This window comes from Apiotrichum porosum (genome assembly GCF_003942205.1).
Source record: "Apiotrichum porosum strain DSM 27194 chromosome Unknown scaffold_9, whole genome shotgun sequence".
Classification (NCBI taxonomy): domain Eukaryota; kingdom Fungi; phylum Basidiomycota; class Tremellomycetes; order Trichosporonales; family Trichosporonaceae; genus Apiotrichum; species Apiotrichum porosum.
Window position 1 is genome coordinate 1,233,988 of NW_021167116.1, and position 25,726 is coordinate 1,259,713.

Below are 25,726 nucleotides of genomic sequence, written 5' to 3' on the forward strand. Positions count from 1 at the left end.
CCCGCCTGTTGCCAACCAGGTTAATGCGCGCTGTTAACCCTCTGTTAGTTCCAAGTTGTCCTGTAATCCATCCTGCCAGCCCGTGAGTAGGTGTTTAGCAGTCCGGTCCACCGAATAATTTTGGTGGATTCGAACGCCCGTAGAGTGGAAACTCGCCCTGCGTGGGTGGCGTGCACTCCAGCAACCACATCAGGGGTCAATCCATGTTTTGCCGAGTTGCCCAAACACCCTAAACCAGTCTGGTAACGAAAGTTGTTATCCACCGCTTGGTCCGAACCTTATGACGGAGGGCAGACGCAAAAAACAGTCCACTGAAATTAGCCATTATTAGAAATTGAAATTATGCCTACCCTTATTTGCCCTTGCCTCATTAGCGGAAACATATTCCCCCTCACCCAGGCGACGTCATGCCCCCCCTCCGCCCAGCGCGCACAACCAGCCTCTCCCCCAATCCCCCAAGCGGCGATGGTGTGCATTCTCTTGTCACTCCCCCCACCCTCATCGTGCCAGCACAACACACCATCCCTCACATGCCCACACACCACCTCCCCTTGGTCATGGCGTAGACTGTACCCTTCTCACCATGAGCAACCGGCCCCCCTCAACCCGCTCCACGGCGAGTGCCGCTCCCTCGCTGCGTCGTGCGCCACCCGCGTTCCGGGGAAGCAACGTGCGGCCAGCAAGAGCCCAACCCCATGTCACGCTTGTTTTTGCACATGGTGATGCCTCCATTACGCTCCCTCGTGAACCAAGCCTGCGCCGTGCCATATGTGGTGCCAGTCCGAGTGAGGAGGCTCTCTCCCGCCAACTGGATCGGGACGGACAACACATGCCGCTCCGATCGCGGCGTGGTTCTGCGGCAACACTCGCATCGGTGCGTACTGACTACTCGTCTCATCCTCTTGCTTCACCAGCACTGCAAGAAGAAGAGATCGACGAGGAACCGGTGGCCGGGCCGTCTCGCCAGACTCCGACTCACTCGCCGACGGCTTCGTACCATCCTCCCACCAGCCTTGAACCTTCCCCCATCCCCAACACTGGTGTCGCTGCTAGCGCGGACGCGTCGCTCGCCGCGCTTCTACCCACGCGCGACGGGGCCACCACGCCGCAACGCCGCCACCTCAACCCCAAGAATTCGAGCAGTTGGCTGCGCTGGACTAGCCCCACTCCAACATTCCCAAAGAAGGAGAAGGGCAAGCAGCGCGACGACACTCACCACATCTCTCCACTACCCTCTCCCCTCCTTGCACCCACCGTGCCGCCATCCGCTCTTATCGAGACGCCATCCGCCGTTGATCCTGCCATAATACCGACGGTGCCTGCGCCTGCGCCAGACATTGAACGGGCGCGATCCGGAGCTCCCACGCGTCCGACACGGGAAGCATTCAAGCCAGCGCCGCCGCTCCCAGACGAAGAACGAACAGTGTCCGCGTTGCTCCCGGGAGTTTCTGATATCTCTGTACCCACACCCTCCGCATTATCATCCACAGCTCCATCGGACGCTCCAGAGCCTACTACCCCCATGCTCAAGCCGGCACAACCAGCATTGGACGTACCGACACCAAGTCGTGGGTGGCGAACCTACTTTTGGGGAGGAGGGCCAGGAGGCGACACTGGTGGCTCCAGCACACCCACGCCCGCCCCTGACGTCAAGGCTCACAAGTCATCAGCACCCCCATCTCCAGTGGTTCCCGCGAGCGACATCACCAGTACGCAGAACATGGCCACGGACGCGCCCCATCAACCCCCAATCCAGAACGGCGCGGCCGACCACGCCGACCCACCTGCGCTGGCCAAGATTGAGTCTCGCGGCAGTGCACTGCCCAACGGCACGAACGGCTCGGCCAAGACAGCCATGACTGTCATCACCAACGGCAGCGCAAACGTCAGCGTGAAGCGGCGCAAGGTGGAAGTCCCGAGTCCTATCGTCACGGAACGAGCGGCTGCCACGCCCACGACACCCACGGCACGCTCACCTACCGCGGCGACTTCTGTGGCGACTGCGACTGCGCCCGCGCCCCCGTCGCCCACCCAGTCCACCACGTCAAGCCGAGATCCGACGTCGGACAAGCAGCTCGTCGTCGTCGCCGCCCATCTAACCCATCCTCCAGGTTGGGGCTCGTACTTTGCTTCATTCGTCTACTCTACCTCCCAAACTCGTCCACCAGAGCAACAAATGGACTCCCCAGCACCCGATGCGCCAGACATGACGCCGAAGGCGGATCCAGCTCCTCTGCCTGCGCCAGCAGCAGACGATGCTCCTCCGACTCCGTCACCGGCCCCTGTTACTGCCAGGTCGATGGGGCCGCCGCCGCTCCCCGCCCAAGGCATGCAGCAGCCTGCTCCGCCTGCACAGCCCGCTCCGTCCGCACAACTTGCTCCTCCCACTCCTACCCCTACCCCTCAGCCGCCGCCCCTCGGCCCTGCTGACACCGAGTCGACACCGTCCAACTCGCATCCCAAACTGGCGTCCTCCACCTCGTCAACTGCGGGATGGCTCAGCTACCTGGCATTCAGGGCGAGCCAGAAGAAGATTACCGACTCTGCGGCGTCCGAGTACAGCGACCTGCGCAAGAGCGGCGAGACTGGGCGTGAAGAGGTAATGGATTTTTCAGCCGATCCCGAGTTCCCGACCGAGACGCCGTCGACAGCCGTTGCAGTGGTGGCTAAACCCGACCCGAAGGCAGTTTCTGCTCCCAAGGGGAAGGCGCCCAGCGTGTCCACGGAGCCGATAAAGGGCACCAAGGATGCGGTCAAGGATGCGGCCAAGGGAGCACCTCCACCATCTGCTGCGCAAGCAGCCACTTCGCACCAGCTGGCCCAGAAGAAGTCTCAGACCCAGCTGTCGACGAAGCGCTCGCAAAACCTCGCCCTCGATGTGCGACGTGGCTCGATCGCGTCGTCTGTTCGCTCTGCCTCGAGTGCGCCGCCTGCTCCGCTGTCGCCACGTAGTCAGGCAGCCCTCAGTGCCGCCAAAGCCAATTCAGCCCTTCCCAACCCACCACAGGCACCCTCCAAGCAGCCCAACTTTCTCGTCCCCACGTTCGCCACCACCTTTGATCGCCCGCCGCGTTCGCTCCTTCCACGATCCGCAGAGAGCGTCACTGCCACGGCCCTTCGCGCGTTCAGCTATGTCTATGGTGGTCTCGACAAGGACACTGAGACGCGTGGCAAGAAGGAAGGAAGGGACGTTGGCGCCGATCTCCCACGCAGGATTGGCCTGCACGGAGGTAACGCAGACGACGGATGGAAGAATGTCAAGCGCGTTGTTGTTGTTGGCGTGCACGGATGGTTCCCAGCCAAGATGCTCAATTCGGTCATCGGTGAGCCGACCGGCACGTCGCAAAAGTTTGCCAACATGATGGGCGAGGCCGTCAAGCAGTTCTTCCGCGACAAGGACATTGACGAGCACGAGATTCGCCTCACTCTCATCCCGCTCGAAGGCGAAGGTGTGATTGACGACCGCGTCGACAAGCTGTACAAGGCATACCTGTCCAACCCGGCGTGGATCAACGACCTCCGTCGTGCCGACGCCATCCTGTTTGCCGCCCACTCGCAAGGCTGCGTCGTCACGACCCACCTCATCTCGCGCATGATTGCCCAGGGTCACATTCGCACAGCCCACAACCGTGAAGCTGTCGCGCGGTGCGAATGGGCGTTTGGTCCTATTGCCATTGTGCCCTCGGAGGACTCAAAGAAGGGTCGTCGTCTCGCTGCGGCTCTCGGAGGTGCGGAGGGAGGCCGGCAAAAGGTCGCCATGCTCGCCATGTGTGGTGTGCACCTTGGTCCGCTGTACTCGATCAGCACGAGCAGTGTCATTGGACCATACCTTCAATGGTTTGAGAACGCGGCTGCACGTGAGCTCTTCGAGTTCCAGGACACCAACTCTGCTGTTGCGCAGGCATACCACCGCTCGTTGTCCATGATCCTCGAGAACGAGGTCCGCGTGCTCCTCGTCGCCAGCCTCAATGACCAGGTCGTCCCCATCTATGGCGCTTCGTTTGCCAACGCAGAGCACCCACTTCTACTGCGTGCACTTTTCGTCGACGGCGCCTCATACTCGGCATCAGACTTTATGACCAACCTCCTCTGCTTTGCGTTCATGCTCCGTAACGCCGGGATCGACGACCAACGCCTCATCGAGCACCTGTCCGAAGCCACGGCTGGATCGCTCACGGGCGTCGGCCACTCGTCGCCGTACGAAGAGCGGGACTGCTACTCGCTCTGTGTCAACTACCTCTTCCACGCCGGCCCCGCCGCCCAGCCCCTCCCACCCCTCCAGATCGAGCCGTTCCAAGCCCGTGACGCGCGCAACGACTTTGAGCTGCCGTGGATCATGCGCGCGCTCGTCGACGCGCCCGAAGTCAAGGACCTGTTTCCCGCCGAGCTCAAGGACCTGCGCGAAAGCATCTTGGCGTGGAAGCCGCAGACCAAGGCACTGCGGGAGATTAAGAAACGCCTCGAACCCATGGCAGGGCGGCAACCGCGCGTGCGCCACCTGGCGGCCAGCCCGAGCTCGACGTCGCTCAACGCGATGGGTGGTGGTGGTGCGGCTGGGACAGTCGAGCCGGCCAGTCCCCTGCCAAAGGGCAAAGTGCCGAGCAAGCTGTAAGTGGTCTTGTTTATTGTCTCTTGTTGCAGCACACTGACGGCACCCGTTTCAGCCGATGACCCCAGTCCCCAGCAACCACCACCTCCACCTGCCGTCTCGCCACACACACTCCACTGTTTATCATCCCCCATCGTCCGGCGTGACATTTTACACTGTATTCGTAGATCAGCATGCACCTAGCATATTAGGGACAAGAGCAGCAACGGCACCATGTGCCAGTGGATGGTTGGTAGGTACCGAGGGGACAAGATATGACATGGATCTAGCGCCTCTAGTGGCGGTACAACAAGGTGTTACTCTGTTTAAGCAAACTCGGTAAACTTGCCGGCGGCCTTGTCGCCGAGGGCGGCAACCTTGGCCTTGATGACGGCCTTGGCGGGCTCGCCGTTGCCGGCCTTCTCGACCTCCTCCTTGAGGGTCTTGACGTCCTCGGGCTCGGCGAGCTCGACGAGGGCGTCGAGCTCGGCCAGCTGCTTCTCAATGACGGCAGGCGAAGGGGCGGCGCCGTCGGCCTGGAAGTAGTTGGAGGCGGCGATGACGGTAGCGACGGCCTTCTTCCACTTCTTGAGGTTCTTGCGCGCGGCCTCCTTGGCCTTCTTGGCGGCCTCGCGGTCGGCCTTGGACGCAGTGTTGGCGGCGGCCTCGGCCTTCTTGGCCTCCTCCTCGGCCTTGCGCTTCTCCTCGGCGGCCTTCTTGATCTCGGCGGGCGAGAGCTTCTTAGCGGCGGGGGCGGCGCCGCCCTTCTTCTTGGCGAGACGGGCGGCCTTCTCCTCGTCCTTGATGCGCTTGATGCGGGGGTCGTTGGCGAGGACCGAGTCGACGAGCTCACGGACACGGGTGTTGTCCTCCTTCTTCAGGCGGGTACGCTCGGCCTTGTTCTTCTTCTCGGTGAAACGCTTCTCGTCACGCGAGTCGGCACCCTCGTTGGCCTCCTTGTCGTGCCACTCGAACGAACGCCACGAGTCAAAGTTGTACCAGAAGTCGTAGAAGCCCTCGACCTCCTTCTTGGACGACGCGTCGTCACCAAACTGGGCAACGGGCTGGATGTTGGAGAAACGACCCTCACGGGCAAAGATGGGGGCGTAGACCTCGCAGTACTTGTCGGCAGCGACGGTCTTGGGGTTGGGGACGTCGTCGGCAATGTTCCAGTCGACCGAGTCGAACTGGCGACGCCTGTCCTTGTGGGTGAGGGTCTCGTGGGCCTTCTGGATACACTTGAAGAAGCCGTCGTCGTGGTCGACCTTCTTGTCCGGGTGGTGGCGGAGCACCTTGCGGCGGTGCGCGACCTTGATGTGGTCGTCGGTGGCAGTGTAACGGAGGTCGCCAAGACCAAGGACACCGTAGTGGTCCTGCTTCTTCCACTCCTTGGGGTCCGCGGCAAGGAGGTCCTTGTGCTCCTGCTCCTCACCGAGACCGGGGAAGAGGACCTCCTCGGCGTTGGCAAGCTTGAGAGCGGCGGCGGCAGCGCGGGCAGACGAGGTGGCCTTGTCGTCCTCCTCGAACGAGAGCTGGAGGAGCTCACGGCGGGCGTACGAGATGTACGAGGGGCCGGCGGGGTACACCTGGCGCTCAACGGGAGCGGTGGGCTTGCCCGAGGCGGCGGCCTTGGTGTAGCCGGCGGGGGCGGCGGGGATGGTGAGGGGGAGGGCGACGACGGTGGCCATTTTTGGTGGTGGATAGGTGGTCTAACTGGAAAGGAAAACGTCAGCAAATCTCGCTGGAAATCTTTGGGCCTGGCACACACGCGCGCTGGCGATCGGGCGGCATGCGAAAGGAAATAATATCTTCGCGGGTGTTTTTATGTAATTTATCCCAGATGGGTCGCCACCTAGGATGCGCATATGCTCTCTAACGTACACTTGCAACAACAGTCAACAGTTACAACACGCGTCCGTCAGCTCTCAACCCATCCACCAGAGTCTGTACACCCAGCACCCAGCACAGGCAGAATAAGCCTCTTCCGCTCTCCCATTCCATCCCCAAAAGGAGCCGTCACCGCAAGCGTGAAACCGTCCGGCATCAAGCTCGTCCTCGATCTCTCCGAGTTACTTTACTCTTCCCTCTTGCCACCATGTCCCAGGCCCCCAGGGACCCCCTGACGGCGCGGACATTGTTGTGAGTTATTTCTCAACGCATCTGATACTGTGCTGACAACTATGCAGCGTCAAGAACCTGTGAGCCAACACCTCCCCTCTGACGAGCTCAACTAACAGACAGTAACTGGAGCATCTCCGGCGCGGACCTGTACGACCTGTTCGGCAAGTACGGTCCCATCCGTCAAGTGCGGATAGGCAACAACGGCGAGCTCAAGACCAAGGGCACCGCATATGTCGTGTATGAGAGCCCAGACGACGCCAAGGAGGCCATCAACCACCTGAACGGTTTCCACCTCATGGAGAGGTACATTGTCGGTGCGTGGACTCTTTCCTGGTCGCAACAACGACGTGTATGGAGTGATGGCTGACAGGATGTTTCTGCGCAGTGCTCTACCACCAGCCCTCGAAGCAGCAGGCCTCGGCGGTCGCAAAGGCTGAGATCCGCGCGCGCGAGGCGGAGCTGGTGGCCGAGAAGAGGCGGTTGGGTATGGAGGACTAGGGTTATTAGATTATGCAGTGTATCAGTAGGTCGGTATCCCATGCGCGTGATGGCAGGGTGCGTGTGTGCAAAATCGAGAGGATTCGTCAAGTAGAGGGAGGAGGGACGTGACAGAAGGGCATACCCATCCAGCTGTGTAGAGAGGAGTGGCACGTACTTGTTTCAACTTGGCGGTCAGCAACTGACTCTACAGCCATCTCTAACTACCTGAAACCCTCGTGGGATAGTGAACCGTCGGTGCCTTTCCAATATGGCCATCAACGAAGCAATCGGTGAGGGCCAGCCGGCTCGCGTTCAACACGGACTGGCTTTGACGTCCGTGGGCGGCACCTGAGCGTCCTGCGGGAGGTGCTGACATTCCCAAGAGGTGCTTCGGGCCGCATGTCTGCAGGTGGAACTACACTGGATCACTGGTCTCACTGGCGACTGGGCCATGTGCAAGGTGGTCCAGGCAGAAGATCTAGGCTCAAAGTCCGAGACGAATGCCTCCCCACCGCTGGTCGTGTCGTTGGGGGGGGGGACAACGCAGGAGGGCGTCGCCACCTGCTCTGCGGGTGTGAGTAGCATGCAATGTACGACTTCTCATCACCCACACTGACGTGCATACCAAGGCCAAGCGCGACAAACGTACACACTATGCGAATGTGTTTGCAGAGAATGTTGTTGCGGCCGCGGGCGATCGTTTGGCTGTCGGCTTTCGGCGTGAGGCTCCCGCCGGCCGGCTGGAGGCGGACAAGACCGCCTGCGCAAGAAAATGACACAATGAGGTGGTTGCGTGCCCCACTGTCGAGCCCCAGTCGACAATGCCTTCACCCTCAAGCGCCGCTGCTTCTGCATGCTATTGATCTCAGCACATCCGGTTAAAACTGGGCCGTTGGATAGCTGCGATCGATGTGTGCTGTGCATGCGTGTACACCAAGATCCGTGTGGGATCCGTCTGGGATCCGTGCAAGATCGTCACAAACACATATCAGAGATCGGTCAATTATTCCGCACTAAAGCAAAACAGCCTTGCGCCCGTGGCGCAGCGAAAAAAAAAGTCTCGAGTGACCATGTCTGCAAGGCAGACATGTTTATAGCGATGTGAGGGGGGGATGAAAGCAGCTGCCAACAAGCAGACACTATGGCCGACTGGTCCCACTGATTGCGTTTCTCGGCCCTGCATTCCCGCCTCACCCCCGGTACAGCCGGCCTCCTGCGATCACCATGCGGCGGCCTCCCATACCTGCGCTCCTGCTAGTTGTCTTGAACCTGTTTCGCCTGGCCGCCCCGGGGGTCTCCGCACCTGCCGCCCCAGTGCCAAGCGCCGCTGCTCCAATCAACCCTCCCCGCTGAGCTGCAGACCATGCTGCGGCCGCCGGGTCCAGAATGTGGGTGCATGACCTGTTCGGCCGGTGCGGCGGACACGGCGCCGCGGGCTTATCCGAGAGCCAGCCGGGGGCGGCTAAGTGCTGAGCGGTCAGCCGGACATGACACTTTTGCTTGGGGGTCGTTCGGTTACTGCCGGCCCCTTGGTGACAATGGACGACATGGCCCACTACTCGGGCTACCCATATAATAATCCAGGTGACCTTGCTCTGCTGGAATCGTCTATCACACCCCTCCCCGTTCGCACGTCCGCCCACCTGTGTGCCTACACCCCGTTCTCTTCTCATCCTCTCCCTCTTCCTCCCCTCCTCAACACTCTCCACCATGCCTCCCCCACCACCTGCTTGGGTCAACGCGCTCGTCCCCTCCGAGCCCCGTGGCCCTGATCTCCTTGCTATTGAGCGCGCCGGCTCGGGTGTCGAGGTCACTCGCCTCAGCGAGCTCCTCCACACCCGCGAGCTGATCAACAAGCGCAGCAGGGTCGAGGCAGCCCTCATCAAGGACCCCACCTTTGACAAGACTGAGCTGCTGTCGATGGGCCGCGTTGAGAAGATCCAGCGCTCGCTTGCCCGCGGCAAGGCGATGAAGCGCCTCCAGGAGAAGGAGGGCTGGGATGCCGAGGAGTACAAGATTGCCCACCAGGCTGCTGGCGAGCCCACTGTCTACGACCTCCACGATGGCATGTTCATTGTTACCCTCCGTGAGCAGGGCACCCCGGAGCAGCACAAGCTCTTCCTCGAGCCTGCCGTCAACAACAAGATCATTGGATGCTACGCCCAGACCGAGCTTGGTCACGGCTCCAACGTCCGTGGTCTCGAGACCACTGCTACCTGGAACCAGGCCGACCAGACCTTCATCATCCACTCGCCCGTCCTCACTGCCTCCAAGTGGTGGATTGGCTCGCTCGGCCGTACCGCCAACCACGCCGCTGTCATGGCTCAGCTTTACATCGACGGCAAGAACTACGGCCCCCACCCTTTCCTCGTCCAGATCCGTGACCTGAAGACCCACGAGCCCCTCGAGAACGTGTTCGTCGGTGACATTGGACCCAAGTTTGGTTTCGGGTGAGTTTTTCTCGGGCGATCCCTCTGCACAACACGCACACGTCGGCACTTTTGGCTGTCACGTCAGCCGCCGGTGTCCTGAGTAGTGGCGGGCGCAGCTCTGTCCCTGTTGATGATGACAAGAGTACGAGTGACCGGTGACTAACCACCCCGCGCAGCTCGATGGACAATGGCTTCCTGCTCTTCAACCAGTACAAGATCCCCCACGTCAACATGCTTGCCCGCTTCAACCGCGTCGACCCCGCCACCGGTGTCTACAAGCGCGTGGGTGCGCCTTCGCTCGTCTACGGCACCATGGTTTGGGTCCGTTCCAACATTGTCCTCGACTCGGGTTCGTCGCTCGCTCGCGGTGTTGCCATTGCTATCCGCTACTGCGCCATCCGTCGCCAGTTCCAGGACCGTGATGCCGAGGCTGCCGGTGCCACTGGCGAGACCCCCGTGCTCAACTACAAGATGGTCCAGGTCCGCCTCCTCCCCTTGCTCGCTGCCACCTACGCCCTCCACTTCACCGGTCGCGGTATGATGGAGATGTACGAGGCCAACCAGGAGCGCATGAAGAAGGAGGACATTGGCGACAGGGAGACTGTCAAGAAGATTCGCGGCGCTGCTCCCGAGGACCTCAACCCTGGTGCCGAGCAGCTCGCCGACCTGCACGCCACCTCGTGTGGTCTCAAGGCTCTGGGTTCGACCATTGCCGTCGAGGGTCTCGAGATGTGCCGTCGCGCATGTGGTGGCCACGGCTACTCGTCGTACTCGGGTATCGGCACCTGGTACGCCGACTACCTCCCCACCGCCACCTGGGAGGGCGACAACTACATGCTTACCCAGCAAGTCGCTCGCTACCTTCTCAAGTCGGCCCGTGCTGTTCTCGCCGGCAACGCTCCCAAGAACGAGACCACCACCACCCTTCAGTTCTACCTCTCACGCAAGGACACTGGTGCCGCCTTCGACGTCCTCAACAACGACGCCGACATTGTCGCCGCCTACGGCTGGCGCACTGCCTACCTCACCTTTGAGGCCCTCCGCCTCCGTGACAAGGACCACCAGTCGTGGAACTCGCTCCTTGTCCACTTCTGGCGCCTCTCGACCGCCCAGTCGCAGTTCCTCGTTGTCCGCAACTTCTACGACGCCGTCGTCGCCAACCCCGCCCGCGTCGCCGGCGCTGTCGGTGACGTTACCGGCGAGGTCCTTCGTGACCTCTTCCGCCTGTACGCCCTTCAGACCATGGAGCAGCACGCCGCCGACTTCTTCACCTCGGGTGCCGTCACCACCAACCAGATCTCGCTTGCCCGTACCAAGGGTATCTCGAACCTGCTCGACCGCGTGCGCCCCCACGCCGTCTCGCTCGTCGACGCCTGGAACTTCTCCGACTTCTTCCTCAACTCGTCGCTGGGCCGCTCCGACGGCAAGGTCTACGAGGACATGTTCGCCAAGGCGTCGTCCAACCCCGTCAACAACCTCACGTTTGACCCTTACGTTGACTCGCCCGTGCTTGTCAAGCGCGTGGCCGGCAAGTTGTAAAAAGAAAGAAACCCAGAGACAGGGGACAGCAGTAGTGTTAACAGTATTGGCAGTAGTTTAGTCGACATTTAGGATTGGCATAAAAACCATGATCTTGAAATAAGTGTATGGATCAGTGCATTGTTCTTGACAATGACGCCTCGAGAGGCAGAATGGACAGCTGCAGCCACCGTGGCGACCCTTAGGAAAACAACTTTTGCATTCATCACTTAAAACCCCAAGTTTAACGCTGCTGCAACGACAATAACAACCCGTCCGCTCAAGCACCGACACGACCAATCTTCTCCATACCCTCGGGAAGGACATACTTGCCCTGGCGACGACACTCGTCAAAGATGTCGAGCGTCTCAAGGGTGTACTTGTGGGTAACAAGCGGGTCCTCGAGCTTGCCGTCGCGGATATCGCGCGCCACAGCGTCGGCCTCGAGGTTGAGTCCCGTACCGGGGAAGTCGATGTCGACCACCTCGGGCGTGTCCCACTTGTCCTCCTCGCGCGTCTTGCCGGGCGTGAAACGGAAAATGGTAAACTTGGTGATACGGCAGAGCACGCTGTGGATGATAATCTGGCCGCCAGTGCCGATAATGGTGGCCGTGGTGTCGTGCGGGAAACGAGTGGCAAACGACGTGTTGCAGCACGCGCGCGCGTCCAGGTTGGGGTAGTCGAGGACAATGGTGGTGGACAGGTCCGTGCCCATACGCGTCTTGCTCATGGCACAGGTGACCGTGGGGACGGCGCCCTTGTTGTCCGGGTTGTCGTGGAGCGCGATGCGCGCGGGCACCATGGTGTACGCACCGAGGTCAAGGAGGGGTCCACCGGCCGCCGCGAGGCCGACAATGCGGTGGTCGTCGGGAAGCACTGACCTGTCAGTTGCCTGTCATCGCAAAACATCCACTTGCATCCTCACCGTTGTAGTTGGGCACCGAAAAGTCGGTGTGCACAGCCGTAACGTTGCCAATGACCTTGTCCTTGTGCAGCTTGTCCCAGAGAGCCTGGACGGCGGGCTGGAAACGCGTCCAGAACGCCTCCATGATGAACAGCTTCTTCTCGGTCGCGATGCGCACGAGGTCAGCCCACTCGGCAGCGTTGAGTGTGGCAGGCTTCTCGACGAGCACTTGAAGAACATGTCAGCTCACTTGCCCCGATGTGCTCAATAACCACAACGTGCTCACCGTGCTTGCCCGCGGCGAGGGCGGCCTTGGCGTCGTCGTAGTGCGTGGGGTGGAGCGTGCCGATGTAGATGATATCGACATCCTGAGGGCGTCAGTAATGGGCCGACAGCGATGCCAAGGCGTGCAGCACAGACGGCTCGGCTCGTTCACAGGCCATCTCATCGAAAGACCGCCGTTCCAGCAAGGCAAAAAGACCGACGCCTCCCATCCCCACGAACTGGGGCCCTTCCTTCCAACTGCTCCACTCACGGGATGGTCAAACACCTCCTGGTAGCTGCCACAGGCGACGGGAGGGGGAGCAAGCCCGGCCTGCTGGGCGGTACCGCCGTTGGGGATGTGCTTGTCAATGAACGCCTGAGCCTTGGTGATGTCGCGCGATCCCACAGCAGCGACGGCGTGGGCCACGTCTGTGACGTCGGGACGGGCGAGCGCGATGTCCTCGACGAACATGCTCGAGATCCATCCTGCGCCGATGATTCTGGAGATGCGCGTCAGGGCGGTGATGACATGGGTATAGTGGCACACTGGGGAGAGACTTACCCCCACTTTGCGATGTATGGAGTAGCCATGATGTGTGTGATGTGTTATGGGGAAGAACGCGTGTGTGTACCAGTTGCTGAACTGCTGTTATGCCAAGCGCAACGTCGACATGGCCATCTGGCTGACTGAGGTTACCCCCCACACCATTGTGGACGCCGCCTTCGGCCCGAAAATGCACCGCGCTTTACCGCGTCACTTGCGAGCCCTGCGGAACCGCCGGCGAATCCGTCCTTTATCCGCAGTTGGTCCGCAATTTATAAGCTGGACTGGTGGCTGTTTTCCGTTTCCGTTGAGGCCTTTCCTTGGCGGCCAGTCACTCGATCACTGGCTCACTCTGGTTATTCGAATAGGAGCACACGCCGCGCAGCGAAAAGTCAAATCATGATGGTCGCATGACGCCATGGGAAAGGCGTAAACAAAGACAGGTGGGTATCGATGTTCGACTCACGATCCGACGCCTGTGCGTTCCTACTGCACTGGACACACCCATGCCATTTGCGAAGGGCTGTTCATATCCTCAGACACACTCTCACGGCACAATGTTTCCTCGGCTTCCACATGTGCACCATGTTGGGCGGTGTGGCGGTGCCCCAGTCCACTCATCGCGCCAAGGTCGAACAGCGGATTTACTGTTCGGATAAAAAGGACCACTGATAGATTGTGTGGTACACTGGGGTCAGCTGAATAATATATTGCGTATCTGAGGATGCTCTGCGGGTCGTGTCGGAGGAGCGAGCGGTACAGCAGTCACTGGCAACTATTTGAAGAGTTATCAGAATTCATATCACCAGACAGGCTTACATGTTCCACAGCCAGTAGCCTAGAGACCATGAAACCAGACCACCTAGATCTAAAGCCTGTGTTGACCGGCTTGGTGCCCTGCGGGACATGCGGGACACTAACCCGGCCACATGCTTCTTGTTGCTCGCGCACCCACGCGCGATTTTCAAGGAACAGTAGACTATCGACAGAACCAGATTCCCCAATGACGCAACGATACCTTCCTGCCAAGAGGGATTTTCGAGCATTGTAACGTTGCGCACTTCGTTGGAAGATGCTACTGAGGTAGTGATCCGTGTGTGTTTGTGCGAAAGGGTCCAACGGGGGCCTCTACCTTCGACCGGAGAGCCTGCACCAACGAGCGCCACAAGTCCAGCAAAATTAACATATAAGCAGTCAATATCCAAAAGACCCAGGTGCGTACACGCCGAAATATGCTGTACAGTCCATGAAGAACGATTTCGTGGAGGTTGGATCTTGGACTGAGGTGATTGAACGAGAAAGATGGGCGCGGAAGGGTGATGGTGTGGATGTCAAACATTAGGCACCACACGCGAGAATTGTTCGCGATGGTTCTGTGTTGTGCGCACGGGTGTCCTGTCCAAAGCGGGATAAGGGAGGGGAGAGGGAGAGGAAGGAGGGGGGGGGGCACTTGCACAACAACATGGAATGATACCCGGTACCGGCACAGAGCACCTTATGCCCCACATGCCAAGATGTGCCCCTCACTACAGCTGCTCAGAATCACCCCAGGTCCACTACACGAGAGACTCGTCGCCACTAGCTGAGACATTGTATAAAGACGTGCTGAGAGAGACTGTGGTGTCAGTTCTTACCACCTTCAAGAAGACGCAGCGCGATTTCACGTTGGCTGCGTGTTTGCCACTTCTTAACATCGTCCGCCACTCCTATCGCTTCCTATCGCTTTAGACACCACTCCTACAATTGTCGCCACCACAATGCAGTCGCTGTCCCTCCGCAGCAGCCTCGACAACAAGTCCCGCTCCAACAACACCACATCCTTTTCGAGCGCGACCAGCTCGGTGTCGTCGGCCTACTCGCGCAACGCAGAGGGTATGCTCGAACGTATCGCTACCCACCCGGTACGTTCCCAGCTACACATTCTTGTTCAGACGAGAAGCTGACATGCCTGGCCCAGGACAACACCACTCTCCACCTCTGGTCGGCTGGCAACATTCGCGTCAACAGCCACGACCTCACCATGCCCGCTCCCGAGGCGGCGGACCTGGTCGCTACTCTGCGTGCCGATTCACGGGTACGTCGTGTATCTGACTGCTGCTCGTATCATTCTTGGATGCTGACTGTTGGGCCCCCCCAGTTCCAGTTTATCTCGATCGTGTACCTCGACGCCGAGGGCGACGAGTGGAAGGCGTCCTACCGTCTCGTTACGGGCTCGAGCTCGGACATCGGCTCGCTTTAGAAGAAGCACAGTAGCGAAGACGGCTGGTGCGGGCAGGCCCGCTCTCAGCGTCTGTCACGCGGTTCCCCACTGTCGCCATGTTTGTGATACGTCCTTCATGCATATTTTTATCCTGGCCTCCTTGTGCAAGATCTGCCATCCCCCCTCTGCCCCTAAACAGCCCCTGTCACCTTACCTCCTCTTACACGAGCACACGCCTCAGCTCGTCCGGGTGCACCTCGACACCGGTAATCGGACACCGTCCCTTGCCCGCCTCGCCCGCCTCGCCCTCACCGGCAATAGCGTCCCACCCACATCGCCAGCACACCACCCATCCTGAGGGGAGGATGGCCGGGTTGGCCCACTTGCCCTTGCAGATGGGACAGTGGCCAAAGCCCGCGACATCGATGGTGTATGCCTCCGGCGTGATAGTGGTGGTGGGTGCGGCGGGGACCGCGCTGTCGTCGCTGGCCCCTGGTGGCGGGGAAGGAGGGGGCGTGAGGAGGCCCGATTCGGGAAGGATGGAGAGCGGGCGTGGTGGGCGTACAAGGGTGTGCAGCGACGTGCTGGCCTGCGTGGTGGGCAGCGACCGCGGGGACGTCGGCGAGAACCACCACTGTGCAAACTTGAGCGCGAGGAGGAGGGGCGGCAGGAAAGGCGGCAGCTTGGACCACAAGCCGTTGCCAGAGGGGTCGTCCTCGTTCATCCTGCGCTCGACACGGACGCCGAGCCACCTGTGCCAGGGCCGGTAGTAGTCGGTCTTGTTGAAGAGGTACGCCAGGTCGTTAGCGAGGAGCGCACCTTCAAACGTCGTGACTGCGTATGGGTATGTGGCGACAAAGAGGCGCTGCATGCGGTTCAATGGTGCGCCGTGGTCGGCCATTGCGAGGTCGGGGTCGTTCTGGGTCGACCAGCGGTCGAACGCGTCGTCGGCACGCGCGCGGACATACGGCAGCCCGACAAGGACGAGGAGCATGCCCCATCGCTGCCTCTTCGACAGGCGGGGCTGGGGGCCCGCGAGCTGGCCCAGCCGAGGGGTTGGGATGTGAGTGGGAACGAGCCTGAGTCCGTAAAAGTACTCTGAGAGTGAGGCATCTGAAAGTCTTGTTAGCTGGTGGACATATAGAGAGAACTATCGTCGGCCGGCCATGACCGACCGGATATGCCCGATTCCCCAATGGTAACCTACTATGTTTCCAGAGGTGATGCTTCTCCACGAGCGCAAGAACTAGCGCAAACGCTTCCTCATGGCGGTTGACAATACGAAGAAAGTACCGCGGGTAGTGTTGTGCGAGATACTGGGAACCGTGTTAGATGGGGGAGAACTCAGTTCGCTTCGGGCCGACTTACTGTCAACACATATCGAAACACGGGGTGCAGGACCAGCCGCAACTGTTCTTGCGGAATGAGCTCGACAAGGTGCGGTCTCAGGTGCGGATTTGACGGGCCTGCCTCTGGGAAGAGAGGCGTGGGGGTCGACGCGGGCATGCTGTGGTGAAGTGGATGACTGAGAGGAAGACAGGACACAGGTTGCAACGACATTGGAGTAGCCGGCTGCGCGGTGCCGGTTGACCCGGCAATGGCCGGCGGAACCAAATGGGAAGTTTTAGACACAACTTGGGGGACCTGCTGAGCTCCAACCTCGTTTCTCTCATGACACATGGCTGCATACTTCGACGTCTTCCTGTCAGAAATCTCCTCACAGAGACATTAACCATCTCTGGCAGAAGAAGTGTATGACAGCGAAGAGGGCAAGCAATTGAGGTGTTTTGCGAACGCTCGCGTTCAACGCAGCGCTGCAACTTTTATCACCGGCGAGATGGCCGAGCGGTCTAAGGCGCTGTGTTAAGGTTTTCCTCTGCTTCTCGCAGAGGTCTATCCGCAGTCTTCGGACGTGGGTTCGAATCCCACTCTCGTCAGAAGAGTATTCAGTTACTCCCAAGCCAACTTTTTCTTGTTGGAGACGTCGAGGAAGGCCGAGAAGGACGACAACGAAGAGGGGATGGAGGCTTGTCTGGGGGAACCGGCGGCAAGGCGGCTGGTGGTGTTGTTTTTGCCGTTCTTGGAAGATTGGGTGGCTGTGCGTGGCCTCTGCATGCTCTACGCTGTGCTGTGGAGAGCATGGAGCCTCGGACGGACGAGTTGGAAGCTCGCGGGTGTCTGATGGTGTTGATGGTGTGAGACCGCCACATTCACTCGAGAAACACACTATGTGATCTCCAACGGGGAGGACTACCGTTTTACTCCGTTTCCACCACTCCCCAAAACGGAGTATTGCTACTGGCGCGACGACTGTTGGGTTTATACTGCGTTAACATTTCGCCCCAAAACGGAGTATCGCTGACCGGCGCGGCCACCGTTGGCAGTATACTGCGTTCGCAGCGTCCACCGCCGCCGGTAGCACCTTTCACACATGTTACATACAGGAACACAGGATCTATTATGCCAGGAAACCGTCATGCACGTCCGCCAATACTTCTCATGCTTTGCTTCTCTTGCTTCTCCTCACCTCCGCACACAGACATACATGCGCGCTTACGGCTGCTCTTCCTTGGCCGCCTTGGCGCCCGCGCCTGAACGCTTGTAGTTGGTGACTGGGTTGTCAGCTGTGCACTGTGCATTGTATGGTCCCAAGCACTCACAAGCACGCGAGAGTGTCAGAGACGTCATGAAGTTGTCGGGATACAGCTTGCCAATCTGCATGGTTAGCCTCCAACTGGACGCTGGTAACCCACCTTGGTGTAAAGCAGCTTGCGCATGTTCAGTTCACTCGACTGGCCCTCAATCTTCTGGTGCCACTCCCTGATTGTCAGCTTCAAAAGGCACTGTTCAGAGCTCACTCCATCTTCTTGTTAATGTCGACCATCTCCTGGGTGTTCTCCACGAGTTGCTTGAAGATGTCCTTCATCTCTGCGGTGAACACGGGAGTCTTGCGCGCCTCGGCGGCCTTCTTGGATGCCTCCGCGTCCTCTCCGGGCTCGGGGTCCAGCATATCCTCGCCTACTTGTCAGCTATGAAACGAAGTGGCTAGCTTACCATTAGCCTGTTGATGTGCTTTGGCCTGCTCCCACTGTTCCAACATGCCTGGAATCTCGGGGTCAAGGAGCTCCTTCCACTGGCGGATACCCTCGGTCTCGCATGCCTGCAGCCACTTCCAATAGTCGGGGTAGCACAGCTTGAGAACAAGTTTCTGCTAGGTCAGCCCTGCGTCAAATGCGGAAAACCCACCCCAAGGGTAAGCCTGTTGTACGGCAGAATGCTACACAGCGCTGTGACAAACCACTTGTCCTGGTAGCGCTCGTATCCGCTGTCGGTGGGGTCCTTGTCGGCGATGCAGAGCAGCTCGTGCTGCATGGCGGCCCCACCGGCACGCCTGAGAGGCGGTTTGAGGTGTTCGGGGAACTTGCCCTTGTTGTTCAAGTCCCAGACATCTGCGTGTCAGCTGCTGTCAAGGACCTGATGACTCACGGTGGGCGCTTTCGCGGCGCAGAGTGCGCATGGCGTGGCCGACCTCCTCGGGGAACTCGCTGAATGGAGGAAGGTACTGTTGTGTCAGTTTTCACATGGATGGGGGTCAAACTCACCTTGGGGTCACGCGAAGCGTTCTTGAAAAGAGTACGGTCGATGCGCGTCTGCTCCATGTCACCGGTCGGGGTGGGAGAGCGCGAGCCTAATGTCAGCTTTGCCGAGACGAGAGAGTACCCACGTTTGACAATCGAGGGGCCAGGTTCAATGGTCTCAAGGTCGCTGTCGACCAGGTCGATGTGCGAGACGCCCGGGCCATCGGAATAGCGAACGCGAATGGCCTGGGCGAGGCTCTTGCGCGGCTCCTTGATTTCCTTGCCACGGGTCTTGGGCTTGCTGCGCGCCTGCTTCTTGGCAGGCGACCTGGGGTCAGCTGAGATGCGCGATCAGTCAAGCTCACTCTTCCAAGAGTTCGAGGTGACCCATGTGCACAAAGAAACCTTCCTTCTTGGGACGGGCAACATGGGTGGGTGCGTCAATCTTGAGGTCCGAGTCGTCGATGAAGGGGTCATTCAAGTCGTAGTCGATGACACGGCGCTTCTTGGTCTGGTCGGTCAGCAAGGATGGCACGTTTGCGTACTTACCACTTTGCTCGTCTTGGTGGGCTTGTCGTACTTCTCTTCCAGCCTGCGAGCCATCTCCTCCAGCTCACGGGCCTCGTCGTCGGCCGACATGCCCAGAGGCGTGGGGCGTCCAAGGTCGCCAAGGCCGAGGACCTCGGGCTCGCCAGGAGTATCGGTGGCCATACCTTCCTCGCCTACGAGGGGGGGCGGGAGGTTCCTCGCCCCACGCGTTGGTGACGTGGTAGCCAGCCTGGGCGGCGAGCTCGAGGAAGTTCCAGTCAAGAGTCTCGACGTCGGGCTTGAATTCGGTCGTGATGCGGATAGTCGGCATCGGAGGGGGAGGAGGGGCATCCTCTTCTGACGATGGCGAGCGGCGAGCACGCTTGCCCTTCTTCTTGGGGACCAGCGTGTTGACCGCCTCTTCGGTGCCCTCATCGCCCTGTTCCTTGCCAACGGCGTCTGCGGTCTGGCCGCCGTCGACGGGCTCGGTCTTGACGCTGGTTCCGAGTGCCACATCCCCAGCCGGCACCGGTGGACCGTCGAGCAGCACGATATCCTGGTCGTCAGTGGAGGTCAAGCAAGCAAGCGTTCGAGAACACGTACCTCGCTGCTGTCACTGTCATCACCACTGTCCTCGTCATCGTCCTCGTCGTCCTCGTCATCTTCGCTGTCGCCTTCTTCGCCTTCCTCGGGGTCGTCGATATCCTCGCCGTCGTCCTCGTCCTCGTCTCCGTCGGCGCGCTCGTTAAAGGTCACGTCAAACGTCACGTCCTCCATGGCCTCGTCGTCGGGGTCACGCATGCTCACGTCAGCCTCGACGTCGTCGGCGTCGTCGGCATCGACGCTGCCAGCTGTGGACGGGCGAGGCGGAATGTCCGTGGGGTGAAGTAAATTGCCGAGCGCGGCACGTGCCGGGGTAGCCGTGGTGGGTGACACGGACGACGTGGCCACGCTGAGCGCGACATCCGGGGTGTGGGGGGTTGCAGGAGCCTTGGTTGGGGAGGAGATGTGCTTGCGAGGAGTAGAGGAAGTCATGGCGGGTGCTTTGCGCTTTGCCGGCGAGACCGTGCCGTTGGATGGCGGTGGGGGAGCTTGGTGTCGAACCGTGTTCGGTGGTGTGGTTGATTAAGGACGACAACATTGTCCTGCTGTCGTCTGGGAGGGGGAGGGGGAAGGGGGGGAGGGCGCGCGCTGTACAGTGCACGATGCTTTGGGGGGCCGATATTATTTGTTGTTGTTGTTGTTTGTTTTTTGAGTGGTTTACGCGTTGTGGATGGATGGATGGATGTTGGTGGGTGGGGGGTGGTGGGTGGGGCGGAGGAAGGAGGAAGCAACGGGGTGTGCGTGGGTTGTGGTTTGGCGTTGGGGGGTGTGGGTTGGCCGTCTTGCTCGGAGTATGGGCTTTCCACCCTCTCTGCATCGACGTCGCTCAACGCGCGCCGACGGACGGCTCGCAAACGACCCAGACCCGGACGGACGGAACCAGAATTCGACAGCGCGCAGATGTAGACTACAGATCGAGCCCATATGTGTGTATTATTCTCCGGCGGGGTGCAGAGTGTGTGGAGTGACACCCCCGCGCCTGCTCCATTCCTGCGTCTGCCCACTGCCACACACGGGTACACTGGGTGTCTGCAATGGTAAAGAGCCCACAGCATACTGCTCGACAATGTGGCCTAACCAGGAGGATTCTACATCTTGCCTCACATGGGGAACGCGGTTCATGGAGAAGAGAAGAGTGGAGGGCCACGGATGGGAGAGGGCCCGTCTAGCCCTCGTCTGCAGAGTGCACCAGAGTGTGTGCCTCGTCAGAAGCCAGACGCCATGTACGCACGCACACCATGCCAAAAGTGGCAGTGTGGGGGGGGTTATTTAAACTACAATATTCCTTTCTGTTGGGCTGTTTGGGTTTCACAGCCACGAGGCCTTGCAGCTGCCTGCAGGCAAGCAGCCTGGGCCACGGCAGGGCTCTCTGGCCAGGGCGGGGGAGAAACGAGACAAGAGACGTGGGAGAGCTGCTGCTGCGGGGGGCGGCGGGCGGGCGGATGCGCTGCGGCGGGGGATGCACCACAGGGAGAGAGGGAGGCAGCTCTCTCATCACACACAGGGAGAGAGAGACACCAAGGGGCGCGGCGGCACCTGGCAAACTCAACACTTCAAATCTCGTCGTCGCTCTCTCACTCTCTCTCCCTCGCTCTACATCTCCGTCTCTCTCCCTCTCCCTCCCACTCTCACACACACTCTCTTTCTCTTCTCGCGATGGTGCTCTTGCGACCTCTCGCCCTCTTCACGTTTGCCGCCTCCCTGGCTTCCGTCGCCTCGGCAAAGGCTGCCTTTGGTGAAGCATGCGAGTGAGTGAACGATCGAGGGAGCGCGCGTCACGCCTGCGACCGCCAGAGGAATAGCGAAACACACGCACCATGGCGGTCCTCCAACACACCTCCTCGCCTCTCCCCTCTGCTTGCATCGTCCGCGAGCTAACGTTTTGCAGCCAGGCCAACAACCACCTCGACTCGGACACCTGGACCTTTACGTCCGACTGTGACCAGACCACCTACTGTGACGCCAACGCCACTTGCGCGCACCGCGGATGCCGTCGAGACACTGTTAGTTTACCCACCGTGCAAGAGTCGGACCCTTGCACCATCCTCCAGCGGGCGCGCCGTGTTCTTTGCTGTGCTCTCCCTCTCGTGTGTGAAACTGACCAACAACCAGTACCCCGTCGGTTACTCGGACGTTGCGTTCGCCGACCTCCCACCTCTGTGCGGCGAGGGCCTGTTGTGAGTGTTTTAAAGCGCACCCACAAACACGTCAGTTCCCACTGGCTAACCTCGCGCGCAGCTGCCCCGATGAAATGGACCACTGTCTCTCCCAGAACCAGATCGGAGGACCATGCCAGAAGGACCGTGATGGTGAGCTGGGAAAAACCCACAGCCCCCGCAAGCTGTGCAATGTGTGTGTGGAGTGGTGCTAACACAGTGTACAGACCAGTGTGCTCCCAGTTCCAACTATAAGGACTACGCTTCTTACCTCAACGTCAACGGTTCCATCTGTCTCAGCTTCACCTGCTACTGGGCCAATGTTACCGCTGGCCAGCCTTGCATTGTCGACAACACTTACTACGAGGGCACGTCGGACAGCAACGTTACTTTTGCCTACATGGTTTCGCGTGACAAGTGTGTATCCACCCCGCCTCCTCCTCTCACTGCAGAGACGGTTTGCTGACCCATTTCTCCAGCTGTAACTCGCAATACTTCTACTGCGACGGTACCGAGCTCGTCTGCATGTCCAAGAAGCACCGTGGCGATGCGTGCAGTGCCGACAAGGAGTGCTTCTCGTTCAACTGCCAGGAGAACGGCACCTGCGGCAAGGCAGCTGACGAGCCTCTCAAGCCCAAGGCATGGGAGTATGTTGTTATCGGTCTCGCCATTGTCATCCTAATCGTCGGCGTCATGGTTGGCCTCTGGTTCCTCCACCGTCGCTGGCGTGAGGAAAACCAGGTCAAGCTCGAGCAGTACTACAACGAGCAGATTGCATACCGCCAGAGTATCATGTCCATGTCGCACGCCAAGAACTCGCTCCTGTCCCTCCCGCAGGGCACGTCGCCCGACCTCGCGCGTGCTTCGCTCTACACGGACGAGAGCGGCAACGGCAACCACGCCGGTCCCTCGCAGGGCTTCTCCACTGCCCGCTCGGATGCCCTCCTCCCGCCCAACATGCGTCGCGAGGGCTCCAACTCGTTCACCGACGACTCCGAGGTCCTCCTCATGAACCAGCACAACGCCCCCGCCGCGGGCCCCGGTGCTCGCTTCCGCGGCAACTAAAGTGCCCCTCCTATGGCAGCGTTGAAACGGACTTTTTATAAACAACCCAACCTTCCCAAACCCCCACCCCCACCTCTCTGTGCGCAGCGCAGCGATGCGTCTTTATGCGTTTCTTTTGCGTTTTGCGTTTTTTGCCTACGCATCTTGACGTATCTCCACGATCATGACTGGTCCATAGCCGGGCCCCGGACGATACACATGCATGACTGTACGATGCCCGCTGGAAGTTGCAGAAGGGAGGAGGAAGAGGCTGTGTTCTCGGTGTTTGATCGTCATTGGAGTTTTTGTGCTCTTCCATCTGCTGATATCCTGATCTGCTCATCCCTATCGCCAAGTTGCACCTTTCACGATGGCACAAGACGGCTAGGCCGAGCTGCTACTGCTACGGTACTACGGTGGTGCCGGGCGTCAGCTGGGCAGTTTCACCTTTGTTCAGCCATTTGCCATCGTCAGACAACACAACACAAGTATCAGTCCATGTCAGTCCCCACGACGTCTAGGCAAGCAAAAAAAACCCTGGTTCAAGCACAGCAGCATGCAGCAACAATGGGAGGGACGTAAAAATGGAAACTGCTATACTCTCTCCGTGGCGCTTCTAGTTGCGCTTGTCCATGATCTCCACACGCAGGTTCCGACGCGCAGCCTCGAGGTGGGGAGGCAGGGCGTAGCGCGAGTCGGTACGGATGACCTGAAAGGACACAGTGTCAGCAACACTGGCACCTACCACTGCGCTAGGTGGACAGCCTTTCTTGGGACTGCCTGCCTGGTGCGGAGCAACCGAGACACTTACCGAACCGATCGACATGAAGAAACCAAAGGTGGCCGCCGACGAGGCCATGTACTGGCCGAGAGTGGCGATGGTGCCACGGGGGCCGGGACCGCGGCTGCAGGAGTGTTAGATGTCGATAGATTTCCAGGTATCCGGCGCCTCGAGGCAATGTATAGATAGATGGCACATGCCATCGACACATGCAGCGGCTTGTAATGGCACTGGCAGGCACCTCGTGCGTTTCCTCACCTGAGAATGGAGACACCGCCCTACGATCGTGGGTCAGTATGAGCATGTACAAGGTCTTAGGAGTCTTCAGTACTCACAAAGATCAGACCAATGGTAAGGCCAACACCGGTACCCATGATGGCACCCATCTTCACTGGACAACGTGTTAGGACGATCGAGGCCGCGAAAAGGTACGACGACGGCACAAAAGCAACAAACTCACTCTTGTCAAAGGTGGAGCCGCCCTGGGTGGTCTGAGGAGGAGGAGGCATGGTGGACTATTGGATGTGTTATTCGGTGGGAAGAAGTCTAGAGGGTGCTGTTGTGGCTTTTGGCGTGAATTCCCAGACGAGAAGGACGGGCTACAAGAAATGAGTGGGAGAGTGGAGGAGAATGGCCCGCGTACGGCGGCCGAGACGCAGAGGCAGAGTGTGTGGTTGCCGCCGAAATGGCTGCAGCGCTGCATGTCGCATGGTCACGTGACCATTAGGACGCGGGCAATAACAGCCATATATGGGCTCTATCCACCCAACGACGTCAATCTCGTCATTACGGAACGAACAATCAGTGGATCAGTGCGCGCCCCCCGCTGCCCATCTGTCCGTCATCCCGTTCGCCACCAAACCACAGCCAAGCATGCGATGCCGATGAACGCGACAATGAATGCGACAATGAACCGTTTTGCGACGGCTCTGTATCCGTAAGTGCCCCTCCCCCCCTGCCAGCTGGCATGGTGTCGTCAGCTGACGGGCTGGCAACAGATCGATACCGAGCTCGAGCTCGGAGGGCTCGTCGACCAACATCACTCCTCAGGACTCTGCTCGCGGCGACTCACCCACCGAAGCACCCTTGTCCTCCATCCACACGCTCAACCTTGCCAAGTCAATCTACGATGATCCACGGTCCACACGCTTCCCTACCCCTGCGCCCGGCACGGGACAGGCCAGCCGGGCACACTCAGACTCGGTCGGCGGCACGGGCGGTCTTGCCAGTCGCGCAAGTGGACCAAGTACGCTCGCAGCCACGCCTACAAACCAACCTACCCCATTATCGTACGCAAAACGCGGCATTGCAGCAACAACATCAGATACACCACAACCAGCTGCAGCTGCAGCAACAACAAACACCGATCCCTGCACGGCCAGACCTTCTCCGCCGCCTGACGGACGAGTACCAGCGCAACGGCGGCGTTGTCCCCTCGCCTTCCTCGACGGGCGCGCGGGTCGACCGCAGTCTCCGCGTCAACCTCATGCAGATTCCAACAAAGGGCAAAGCACGAAACACCATGCCTGCACCAGCATGTGGTGGACGGCTGAACAGCATGGCCAAGGGCCCGGGGGACCGCTATGTCGTCGGTGGAGGACAGTGTGAGCAGCTACCGCGGCGAAAACGCGCAATTCGAGCTGACACTCCAGACCTGCGAGTACTAGAAATCTCCAAACCCGGCAGACGATTCACCCAAGGATTCTTCACCCAAATCCATTCGTCAGGCCGGCACTCCCTTTGCTCGTGGACCCGGCGGCGTCACCGTCAGCGAGGTGGTCAACTTTTGGAAGGGGTCTTGGGCCATTGGCAAGGGTGTCAACGACGTCGACTGGGTGTACCGGTCGTGAGATGGCGACATGCTGCGGGAGAAATGCAGATGGAAGAGAACGCTAACCTCGCAAGTCATGGACAACAAGATTGTAACGGCCACCCCGAGTGGCAAACTTCATGATCTTTGATGTGAACCGCGGAAAGCTTGGTGG

The 25,726-nt window shown here is 59.8% G+C and overlaps 11 protein-coding genes and 1 non-coding gene across 12 annotated transcripts; 7 read left to right on the plus strand and 5 right to left on the minus strand.

Annotated features, from left to right (window-relative positions):
- Positions 1–583: 583 nt before the first annotated feature.
- On the plus strand, positions 584–4,612 carry EHS24_009718 (uncharacterized protein; the record flags this gene model as incomplete). The annotated part of the gene is made up of 2 exons (XM_028624986.1): positions 584–641; positions 915–4,612. The coding sequence occupies 2 exons, from the start codon at positions 584–586 to the stop codon at positions 4,610–4,612; spliced, it is 3,756 nt and encodes a 1,251-aa protein (XP_028475154.1).
- A 302-nt stretch (positions 4,613–4,914) lies between these two features.
- On the minus strand, positions 4,915–6,276 carry EHS24_009719 (uncharacterized protein; the record flags this gene model as incomplete). Its single annotated transcript, XM_028624987.1, has 1 exon — positions 4,915–6,276. One exon carries the CDS (start codon positions 6,274–6,276, stop codon positions 4,915–4,917), a length of 1,362 nt encoding a protein of 453 aa, XP_028475155.1.
- Positions 6,277–6,683: 407 nt separating this feature from the next.
- EHS24_009720 (uncharacterized protein) lies at positions 6,684–7,207 on the plus strand (the record flags this gene model as incomplete). The annotated part of the gene is made up of 4 exons (XM_028624988.1): positions 6,684–6,727; positions 6,775–6,786; positions 6,830–7,023; positions 7,095–7,207. The coding sequence occupies 4 exons, from the start codon at positions 6,684–6,686 to the stop codon at positions 7,205–7,207; spliced, it is 363 nt and encodes a 120-aa protein (XP_028475156.1).
- Positions 7,208–8,899: 1,692 nt separating this feature from the next.
- On the plus strand, positions 8,900–11,160 carry POX1_6 (fatty-acyl coenzyme A oxidase; the record flags this gene model as incomplete). Its single annotated transcript, XM_028624989.1, has 2 exons — positions 8,900–9,639; positions 9,798–11,160. 2 exons carry the CDS (start codon positions 8,900–8,902, stop codon positions 11,158–11,160), a joined length of 2,103 nt encoding a protein of 700 aa, XP_028475157.1.
- A 259-nt stretch (positions 11,161–11,419) lies between these two features.
- On the minus strand, positions 11,420–12,898 carry EHS24_009722 (uncharacterized protein; the record flags this gene model as incomplete). Its single annotated transcript, XM_028624990.1, has 5 exons — positions 11,420–12,015; positions 12,065–12,271; positions 12,330–12,411; positions 12,579–12,807; positions 12,870–12,898. The coding sequence occupies 5 exons, from the start codon at positions 12,896–12,898 to the stop codon at positions 11,420–11,422; spliced, it is 1,143 nt and encodes a 380-aa protein (XP_028475158.1).
- A 1,710-nt stretch (positions 12,899–14,608) lies between these two features.
- Positions 14,609–15,090, plus strand: EHS24_009723 (uncharacterized protein; the record flags this gene model as incomplete). The annotated part of the gene is made up of 3 exons (XM_028624991.1): positions 14,609–14,752; positions 14,809–14,925; positions 14,989–15,090. The coding sequence occupies 3 exons, from the start codon at positions 14,609–14,611 to the stop codon at positions 15,088–15,090; spliced, it is 363 nt and encodes a 120-aa protein (XP_028475159.1).
- A 181-nt stretch (positions 15,091–15,271) lies between these two features.
- PEX12 (ubiquitin-protein ligase peroxin 12) lies at positions 15,272–16,557 on the minus strand (the record flags this gene model as incomplete). The annotated part of the gene is made up of 3 exons (XM_028624992.1): positions 15,272–16,164; positions 16,259–16,367; positions 16,420–16,557. The coding sequence occupies 3 exons, from the start codon at positions 16,555–16,557 to the stop codon at positions 15,272–15,274; spliced, it is 1,140 nt and encodes a 379-aa protein (XP_028475160.1).
- A 325-nt stretch (positions 16,558–16,882) lies between these two features.
- On the plus strand, positions 16,883–16,988 carry EHS24_009725. Its single transcript has one exon. It is a non-coding gene; the product is annotated as a tRNA-Leu (tRNA).
- A 616-nt stretch (positions 16,989–17,604) lies between these two features.
- On the minus strand, positions 17,605–20,192 carry EHS24_009726 (uncharacterized protein; the record flags this gene model as incomplete). The annotated part of the gene is made up of 12 exons (XM_028624993.1): positions 17,605–17,663; positions 17,712–17,766; positions 17,805–17,871; positions 17,910–18,069; positions 18,106–18,259; positions 18,298–18,500; positions 18,538–18,613; positions 18,654–18,957; positions 18,995–19,180; positions 19,247–19,713; positions 19,761–19,898; positions 19,965–20,192. 12 exons carry the CDS (start codon positions 20,190–20,192, stop codon positions 17,605–17,607), a joined length of 2,097 nt encoding a protein of 698 aa, XP_028475161.1.
- Positions 20,193–21,416: 1,224 nt separating this feature from the next.
- EHS24_009727 (uncharacterized protein) lies at positions 21,417–22,981 on the plus strand (the record flags this gene model as incomplete). Its single annotated transcript, XM_028624994.1, has 6 exons — positions 21,417–21,508; positions 21,649–21,763; positions 21,873–21,937; positions 21,999–22,069; positions 22,144–22,333; positions 22,396–22,981. The coding sequence occupies 6 exons, from the start codon at positions 21,417–21,419 to the stop codon at positions 22,979–22,981; spliced, it is 1,119 nt and encodes a 372-aa protein (XP_028475162.1).
- Positions 22,982–23,576: 595 nt separating this feature from the next.
- Positions 23,577–24,250, minus strand: MGR2 (subunit of TIM23 translocase complex; the record flags this gene model as incomplete). The annotated part of the gene is made up of 5 exons (XM_028624995.1): positions 23,577–23,669; positions 23,772–23,865; positions 24,000–24,019; positions 24,077–24,132; positions 24,202–24,250. 5 exons carry the CDS (start codon positions 24,248–24,250, stop codon positions 23,577–23,579), a joined length of 312 nt encoding a protein of 103 aa, XP_028475163.1.
- Positions 24,251–24,649: 399 nt separating this feature from the next.
- EHS24_009729 (uncharacterized protein) lies at positions 24,650–25,587 on the plus strand (the record flags this gene model as incomplete). Its single annotated transcript, XM_028624996.1, has 4 exons — positions 24,650–24,678; positions 24,740–24,987; positions 25,124–25,345; positions 25,428–25,587. Coding segments are annotated over 4 exons (659 nt in total), but the record flags the coding sequence as incomplete, so codon positions are not given.
- Between the last annotated feature and the right edge of the window lie 139 nt (positions 25,588–25,726).